The sequence below is a fragment of the Urocitellus parryii genome, chromosome 4 (assembly GCF_045843805.1).
Source record: "Urocitellus parryii isolate mUroPar1 chromosome 4, mUroPar1.hap1, whole genome shotgun sequence".
NCBI classification, from domain to species: domain Eukaryota; kingdom Metazoa; phylum Chordata; class Mammalia; order Rodentia; family Sciuridae; genus Urocitellus; species Urocitellus parryii.
The window spans coordinates 4,570,248-4,579,006 of NC_135534.1; the positions used below are offsets into that span (position 1 = coordinate 4,570,248).

The 8,759-nt window shown below is 61.6% G+C and overlaps 1 protein-coding gene across 1 annotated transcript; it reads left to right on the forward strand.

Moving 5' to 3' along the window:
* The first annotated feature begins 4,197 nt into the window (after window positions 1-4,197).
* Fgf4 (fibroblast growth factor 4) lies at window positions 4,198-5,784 on the forward strand. The gene is made up of 3 exons (XM_026414154.2): window positions 4,198-4,537; window positions 5,008-5,111; window positions 5,608-5,784. Exons 1-3 carry the CDS (start codon window positions 4,198-4,200, stop codon window positions 5,782-5,784), a joined length of 621 nt encoding a protein of 206 aa, XP_026269939.2.
* Window positions 5,785-8,759: the final 2,975 nt, after the last annotated feature.

Below are 8,759 nucleotides of genomic sequence, written 5' to 3' on the forward strand. Positions count from 1 at the left end.
GTCAGCCCGAGCCCCTGAGGTCTGCGATGGGGCCCCGTCGGGGTCGCCAGCTCCGTCTGCAGGAGGGAAACCGAGGCAGGCAGAGCCGCCTCGGCACCTGGGTGGAGCCCTGCTCTGCTCGGGCCAGCCGTGACCTTGTGAGGAGGCCTCAGGTGCTCTGAGCCCTGATCCTGAGAAGTGGTGCTGATAAGGAGGCCCTGCCCCGGGCCGCAGGGGAGAGAGGGTGCTCAGCTCGGTGAAGCCCTGGGCGGCGCCCACCCAGCCCTGGGACAGCCTTATCTGAAGAGGAGCTGTGGGTCTCAGTGGTGGCAGGCCCCTGGACCAGGAACCTGGCACTTGACAGGCCTAATTCTTCTAATCCTCTCAGCACCACTGAAAGGTAGATAAGAGGTGGACAGGCCCTGGTCACGGGGTGGGTGAGGCCAGGCGGGCACCTGGCTCCCCAGGCTCGGACAGGGCAGCCAGGCCCCAAGACGACCTGGCCGTGAGGCGCTCAGGGGACACACGCTGCCCCTGAGGGCTGAGCAGGCCCCCTCCTTCAGTTGTCCCAGGGCCTGCAGGCGAGGACGCTGCTGTCCTGGCTCTGCAGATGGGCACGCTCGGCAGGTTCCTTCCCGACTGTCCCAGGGCTGAGTCATTAGAGCCAACAGCCCCCAACATCTGTACCTCTGGGGGACAGCGGTGACAATAAACCAGAAACAGTGTGCGGGTCCCCTCACGGCGGTCCCTGGAGCCGTTAACTCTTAGCAGGGGGAGCAGGGACTGGGAGGAGTGGAGAGTCAGGGTTTCAAGGGACCCAGCTCCACTTAGGGAACATGAGAAGGTTCTTGAGACAATGGTGGGTCAGGTGGCCAGGACCGGGTGGGGGAGGGGCCGAGGAAGCCTTCTGAGCCTTCTCCATTTTGCTGCCAGTGAGGAACTTGGAGGGGTGGCGCACGCCGGTCATCCCAGTGACTCAGGAGGCCGAGGCAGGAGGACTGCAAGTTCAAGGCCAGCCTCAGCAACTTAGCAAGACCCTTTCTCAAAATAAAAAATAAAACAGTCCTCGATGTGACTCAGTGGAGGAGCACCTCTGAGTTCATCCCCAACACCCAAAGGAAAATGTCTTTTAAAAACTAGTTAAGGGAGCTGGGCGCGGTGGCCCTGCCTGTCATCCCAGCGACTCGGGAGGCTGAGGCAGGAGGATCATGAGTTCAAAGCCAGTCTCAGCCAAAGTGAGGCACTAAGCGGGGTGCGTTGGGGTCTTGGAGCTGTGCCCCAGGCTGCACCTCCCTGTTCCTTGGAGACTCTGCTGTCAGGGGAAGCTGCAGAGGGAAGAGGGAGCCATTTGCAAAGTTCACGCCACCCAGTGCCCCAGGCTGCCTGGGTCCCTGGGATCCGAACCCAGAGCAGCACTTTTTTAACTATTCTTACTCCGAGGTCTCGGGAGGTCCTCCGGGCCCTGCTGGTTGGTGGCAGAAGCCCCTGGACTCCTTGGGGGGAGCAGCTCTGCAGGGGAGCATAGGTCATAGGTCATAAAAGGTCACCATCGAGGGGGCTTCGGCCTTGGTCGCCGGTTGCTGCTCGGGGCCTGTCCCTCCTCACTCCCCGCCAGCCCTCCACCCACGGGCCTGGAGAGTTTGGTGGCGCCTCCCACGGAATGAAAACCTGGCCTTGTTTCCTTCCCAAAGGCCTCCTCCTCCGGGCAGGGCTCTGTCTTGGAAGGCAGACGCCAACTCTTGGCCCATTTCACAGATGGAGAAACCAAGCACAGTTAGAAGGCAAGTGGCCCGTTGCACAACCCACAGGCTAGGGGCAGATGTCTGCGGAGCCCAGAACCTCTGCCGGGTCCTTCCTTGGGTCCCTGGTGGCCACGCTCCCTGGGGTGCAGCCGGCAGAAGGGCTTCAACCTGAGCTCAGAGAAGGTCCCGTCCCCATCTGGGTCAGCTTTCTCTCCCCGCACTGTGCCCTGCATGGAGGACCTGCTGGAGGAGGAGCACCAAGCCTCACTGAGCCTGCAGCTGTTTACTATTGAGCACCTACTGTGTGCCAGACACTGGAAACACAGCTGGGGACCACACAGACCTGCACTTGCTGCATAGAGGTGACAGTCTAAATGGGGTCAGTCCACAGATACATGAGGAGGATTCCTAGGGGCTTGCAGAAGCTGTGAGCAGAGAGCCTGGACACCGGGTGTCCCCCAAGGGCTGCTACCTAAGAGCAGACCTGAATGGAGAGAAGTCATGGGGGAAACCTAGGGGACAGTCTCCCTGCAGGAAGGCTGGGGGCAGGGAGAGGGCAGGGTGTAGGAGCAAGGCCGGAGGCCAGCGGTGGGGAGATGCGGGCGTGGAGAGGGGCTTGTCCCCAGGGTGCTTGTGACAGTGAGGCAGGCCAAGCCTGCAGCAGGGACAGGTGGACCCAGGGGCCACAGTGCCAAGGTGGAAGCAGAGTTCCCGGTCCTCTGACCCCAAGAGTCCCTGGAGAGGGAGCGGCCACAGTGCTGGGGGGTCCTCTGCTGCCTGGAAGTCCCCTGTCCAACCACAGGGGTACCAAGGGGCCCGAGCACATCCCTGCAATGAGCCTGCAGGGGAGCTGCATCCTACCAGGAACCCAGGGAGACATCACAGGCTTCGCTGGCACCTGTGGGGCTCCCGGCTGGGTCCCTCCTCCCCAGGGGAGGTGCCCAGGGGGGTGGGGCAGGCCACATTCCAGGCCATTTGGCAAGTGAGGAGCCAGGAGCCAGACAGAAAGGGACCGACCCAAGCAAGTGAGGGGCAGGTTCTGACCGGGATGGTCTCCTCTGCACAGATTCGAGGCCCATCTGGGGCTGGGGGCCCAGAGGCTGTGAGTGGCCCCAAGAGCCTCCCGAGGGTCTGGAGATGAGGTTCCAGACCTGCCAAGGCCCTCCTGGGTCCCCAGGGCCCTCCCTCCTGGGCCTCAAGCCTTCCAGGTCCCTGGGGAAGTAGGAACAAGCCACCTCAGGGGTTAGAGGGCAGGTCCAAGGGCAGGAGGAGGAGGAAGAAAGGCCTGGGGAGTGGTCTCTGCTCCCAGCTGTGGCGGCGGTACAGGGAGGGGTGGGCTCCACACCCTCCGCTGCTGGGGCTGGGGCCTGCTCGGAGGTGGCAGCCCAGCCCCACAGGTACCACAGAAAACAGGGATTTTCACACCTAGGTGAGCAGGCATCTAGTGTCCCCTGGCTGGCCCGCCCCCATCAGACCGCGATGGGCACGGTAGGGGTCAGGGGTGGGGGCAGGGAGCCTTCCCGAGGCCTGACCTGAGACCTCGGGTCTTAGCTGGGGATCCTGCGAGGAATCCTAAGCCCTGCATGACCGCGTGGGGTCGCAGGGCCCTGGCCCCCTTGAGTGCACCCCACCACCTGCCCCTTGGTTCCCTTCGGAGCCCCCATTTCACCAGCCTCTGCTCAGACCGGCCTCCACCTGATAGACGGACCCACCTCTGAACGGTCAGGCCTTGGGGACCTGGCCTGGCCTGTGGCCCTCGGGTTGACCCTGGTCCAGCCAGCCACAGGGTATTTGTGCCCATGCTCACCCTCGATCCCAGGCCAGTCCTTAACACCTAGCAAAGGAACCAGGCTCTCGGGAGTCCCCGAAAGAAGTCGTGCGAGGAGAGACGCCGGCTCCTGCGCCCACTCCGATAGAGGGAGAGACCACGACAGGGGCAGCAGGGGCAAACAGAGCTTGGAAAAGCTGAAGAGGAACCGACGCGAGGGGCGGGACGAACAGGTTCGTGGGCTGGGCGGAGCCAAGGGTGGGCGCCCGGGTCCCCCAGGTGACAGTAGCTGAGCTCATCCCTGGCCTCCTCCCCTCCCCTGCCCCTGATTGGCAGGCGGCCTGCGACCGGGCGCCCAGGCGAACGCGATCAGCCCCCCGCGGGCGCGGGCGAGTAGGAGGGGGCGCCGGGCTATATATATAGCGGCTCGGCCTCTGGCCGGCCCAGCGCGCAGGGAGGCGCGCATCGCCTGGTGGAGTCCCAGCCGCGGCCGCGCGCCCCTCCGCCGCTGCCCGCCGCTCCATGCAGCCCCGGTAGCTTAGCGTCCACGCCGGGGTACCCCGTCGCTCACCGCCCGCTCCTCGCTCTGCCGCGCACCCCCAGCCTGGGCCCAGACCGTGCGCTCCCGCGGGCCCCCTCTGGCGCAGCTCGGGCGCCGGCTTCCCGGGCGCACGGACCGCTTGACGGACGCACCGCCCTCGGGCCGGGATGGCGGGGCCCGGGACGGCCGCGGCGGCTCTGCTCCCGGCAGTCCTGCTGGCCCTGCTGGCGCCCTGGGCGGGCCGAGGGGGCGCCGCCTCACCCACAGCACCCAACCGCACGCTGGAGGCCGAGCCGGAGCACCGCTGGGAGAGCCTGCTGGCGCGCTCGCTGGCGCGCTTGCCCGTGGCCTCACAGCCCAAGGAGGCTGCCGTCCAGAGCGGCGCCGGGGATTACCTGTTGGGTATCAAGCGGCTGCGGAGGCTCTACTGCAACGTGGGCATCGGCTTCCACCTGCAAGTGCTCCCCGACGGTCGCATCGGCGGCGTGCACGCGGACACGAGCGACAGTGAGTAGGGCGGGCCGGATGGGATGGGTCGGGGATGGGGAGCAGCAGCTGCCTCTTCCAACTCACCCAAAGACACACGGAGGCCCAGGGCGGGCACCTGCTCGCGGGCCCTGGGAACTGGGCTGTCTCGGGTTCCTGTCCCGTATGACGCAGGGACTCGGGGAGGCAAGCACTTCTGGCTCCGCAGCCGGCCAAGGGACCGGCTTTGCGCAGAGCGGCCGCCGAGCCCCGCCTCCCCGCCTTCAGAAGCCTGGGCTGCGGCGACCGCCGAATTCCAGCACTTTAGCCTGCTGTGGGCACCCACGGGGCTGAGAAACGCGCTCGGGCTGAGGCGGGTCTTGGAAGCCTGTGCAGCCTCCGGGGCAGCCTTGGCCTTGCAGTCCTGAACTGGGTGAGGGCCCGTGGCCTCCACACCCGCCCTAGAGTGAGCCAAGGTCACCTGCCTTGGTATAACCCGCACTCACTCCCAGGTCTGCTGGAGCTCTCCCCCGTGGAGCGGGGCGTGGTGAGCATCTTCGGAGTGGCCAGCAGGTTCTTTGTGGCCATGAGCAGCAAGGGCAAGCTCTACGGCTCGGTGAGTACCTTGGAGTTGGGCAGGCACCCGTGTGCAGGGCCAGCAGGATTGTGACCCTCTTCTAGGTCCATCTGTGCCTGGGCCACCAAGGGGCAGTCGGTGGGGTCACCAGGTCCCAAGGCTGGCAGGCAGCACCAGCCCTGGGTACCTCAGAAGTGCCCAGAGGCAGGCTGGGTGGCCAGGGGCCAGCCCAGACAAAGGGAGCCACCCAGTTACTGCCCTTGCTGAGCAGGCATCCCCTGACCCTGTGAAAGGGACCATTGGGAGCCCCAGGCTGTGCCCAGTGGGTGGGTCCCAGCGAGGAAGTGGAGATGACCTCTCCCGGGCTGCGAGGTGCCTGGCAAGTGGCCAGCACTCCAGCTGCTGTGGGCTGGCGGTGCCTGCCAGGGTCTTGACACCCTGACTGCCCAGGAGAGACCTCTCAGCCCCGAGCGGGTGGCTGGGCAGACCCCTGGCCGCCGGCCAGGGTCCCGCTCACGGTGCTCCTCCCTCCCAGCCCTTCTTTGCAGATGAGTGCAAGTTCAAGGAGATTCTGCTCCCCAACAACTACAACGCCTACGAGTCCCAGGAGCACCCCGGCATGTTCATCGCACTGAGTAAGAACGGCAGGGCCAAGAAGGGGGACCGAGTGTCACCCACCATGAAGGTCACCCACTTCCTCCCCAGGCTGTGACCCTCCAGAGCCACCTCAGCCTCCACGGACTGGACGGAGGGTGGAATCCAGGAGGAGGTGTACGATATTTAAGTTAATTATTTAAGGATGTATATATTGCCATCAAATTATTTATGGTTCTGTGAGTGTGTTTTGTAATTTTTTTTCTGGGAAAAAAAAAAAAAAAAACTAAGACAACCCAAAAGCAAGTCTGACTTTTCTGGCGTGACAGGGGACAGTCTTACCGTTGGATTTGCTTTACTCTCAAGAACTTGACATGAGCGTGCTGCTATTTTGTGTTGTAAAGACAGTGACATCGGATTCTGATGGCGCCCAGCACCCTGTCTGGAAGGGCCTGCTGGGGCCGTGGTCTCCAGCAAAGGGGCGCTGGGCCGGGCTTCCTCTCGCCGCCCACGGCTGTGCCCTGTGGCCGGAGTCGGGACATATCGGTTTACTTCGGGTACTGAAAGCACACTGTCGTCCTCGCTGCCGCTCCGTTTTTAGATGGGCCCAGGCTGACCTTTGAGCTTTGCTGTAGTCCATCTTCCCCCATCCACCAGATGGGAGAGACTGACTTTATAAACTGCTCTTCGCCTGGTCAGGATCAGCCCCCGTCGCGGCAGCCACTGGGGAAAGACAAAGCTGTTCCGCAAAATGCCAGGGAGCGAAGCGGTTCCCTGCTGGGATGTTGCCCCTCAACCCTCGCCTGGTGATGGACGAAGCTCGTGATGGAAGACAATTCTGAAATAGAGGATATTTTTAACAAAATCGAAAACAAAAGAACAGGCTTCCCTGTACACGGGAGGCTTTGGACTAGAACCACGATTTAGGCGAACGTCGCGGACGCAGCCCAGCCTGCCGGGACCTGCTGCTCAGACGCACGCCCAGCCTCTACCTCAGCCGGGCCCAATCGCCGAAGGCTTAGGGGGCGCAGCTCACTGGGCCACCCCAAGTGGCTCTTTTTCCATATGCAACCAAAAGGATGGCAGAGAGCGGCGGTGGGTCCCCTGCGAACCTTGTCACGTTTGAGCTATCTTTACCCCGTGATTTACTTTTAGTAAGGGCGTTCATGGTGGAAATATTTGCAGACAGCTGTTAGAGTGCACTATATGGTCACCAAGTAACCTTATATTTTTCTTTATATATTTTACAAATGTAACCCCTGTCGTTGAAGCCGAGATGGAAGGGCCAGGGTCGGTGGGGTTTAAAAAAAGTTCTGAGGTGATGGCAAACACTTAATTTTAATGAATGACTTTTTAGTTTATGCAAAGTGACCTTAACTGGCTGCCACACATGCTCTGAATGCTTCCTCCCTCAAGACCCTCCTCCGGTGTCTCTGAACCATCTCCCAAATTAACTTTATGGGACTCCACAGACGGCAAGCCTGGGATCTGATTCGAGTTTTTGTCTTTTGAATTCCTTTTGCCAAATCTTTGTTCAAATGCAAATCAAGGACTTCAAATAATACTATTCTTAACCCAGCCCACTGAGTGCCAAGCCCCCAAGTCAGGACCACCCATCTGAACCCTCAAGAGGCTGTTTACAGTGTTCTGACTCAACAATGCCACACAATTCTTACCTGGCCCTAGACTCCGGGAGGGTGGAGGGCAGGTGAGGAGCAAAGATCGCCTCGCCTGGGGGAGAATGTGCAGTCTTCCTGTTCTTACCGCATCTCAGAGTCAAGAACCGGGATGCTTGGATTCTTCAGCAATGTCACCTCTGAGCGCAGTCCAAGGGCCAGGAATGGACGGACCCTCAGTGCAGAGGTAGCTCATCCACCCGAACAGAACTATTGACGGTGCGTCTGGCGATGTCATGGTGCCTTTGAAATATTGGACGTTTTTGGGTTGCGGTGATTTTGGGGATTCGAGGTTTCTCTATTTACCACCGTTTTCAGAGTCTGTCTGTAGTTTTATACAGGTGCCGATCAATAGCGTGATGTATGTGTGCTATGCACATCGAGATGCTTGATGAGCTTTTCACCGTGGAGAGAAAGAACCCCACCAGACGCGGTGCAGATAATCGGGAGAGATATTAAACATGATGGAAACCCGCCTTGAAATGCCCAGGTCTTGCTCCCGCCGTCTTCCTCGCATGGCTGGGGGAGGGGGAGGGAGGCAACTTTTAGCCAGCTGTGGGGTGTCCACACAGACGCCGCCTGGGAAGCAGGAGACTTGGGGCAAGGCGTCATCATGACTCTGAACCTTGCAGTTGATTCTCCTTCTTGCAACGGGTTAATTCACGCCGCCCCTGCACTGTCACCAGCCCCTTCTGTCCCTCTGCCCTCCACCTGGGGCTGACTTGGCTGAGGGGAGGGAGGGGCAGAGCTGGCCCTCGGACGCACTGGAGCAGTGGGGAGACCACCACAGTGACCTGCAACCGTCTTTCCTAAGAAGGGAAGGAAAACCCACAGAGGGTCGAGCCGGCCGGAACGCGTCCGTCGGTCAGCAGGGCACAGATTGTCCTGGAAAAATCGGTCTTAACTGAGCCTCTAGGAGGTGTCTGTGGGTGTGGCGGGTCACATGAGACCAAGGCCCACCTGATGGGTCTGGAATCTGATTCCCCTCTCCCCACAAAACACGCCCAAAAGACCCCCAAAGGCCCTTAGCTGAGCCGGTCAGTTCCGGGGCCATCATGCTCAGCTACCTCTGTTTCTTTTTCTGTGACAAGGAAGTGCTAGGTGGCCCCTGCCCTAACCCTAGGTGGCCCCTGCCCTAACCCTAGCCCCTCGGCACCTCGAACCCTAGTACCCATCCCCAGTACCTCAGAACGTGGCTGTGGAAGGGGGTCGCTGCAGAGGGGTCATGGAATGAGGCTACTGGGGCGGGCTGGCCCCCGTAAAGACACAGCCACCGGTGGCCAAGCAGACCCGAGGGCAGGGGTCTGGGTGGGGTTTCTGCAAGGCCAGGCTGCTGAGGGTCACCTGCAGCACCTCCCAGCGTGCCTCCAGGTCCATCCTGGATCTCGGCCTCCGGCCTCCAGGACCGAGGTTCCGT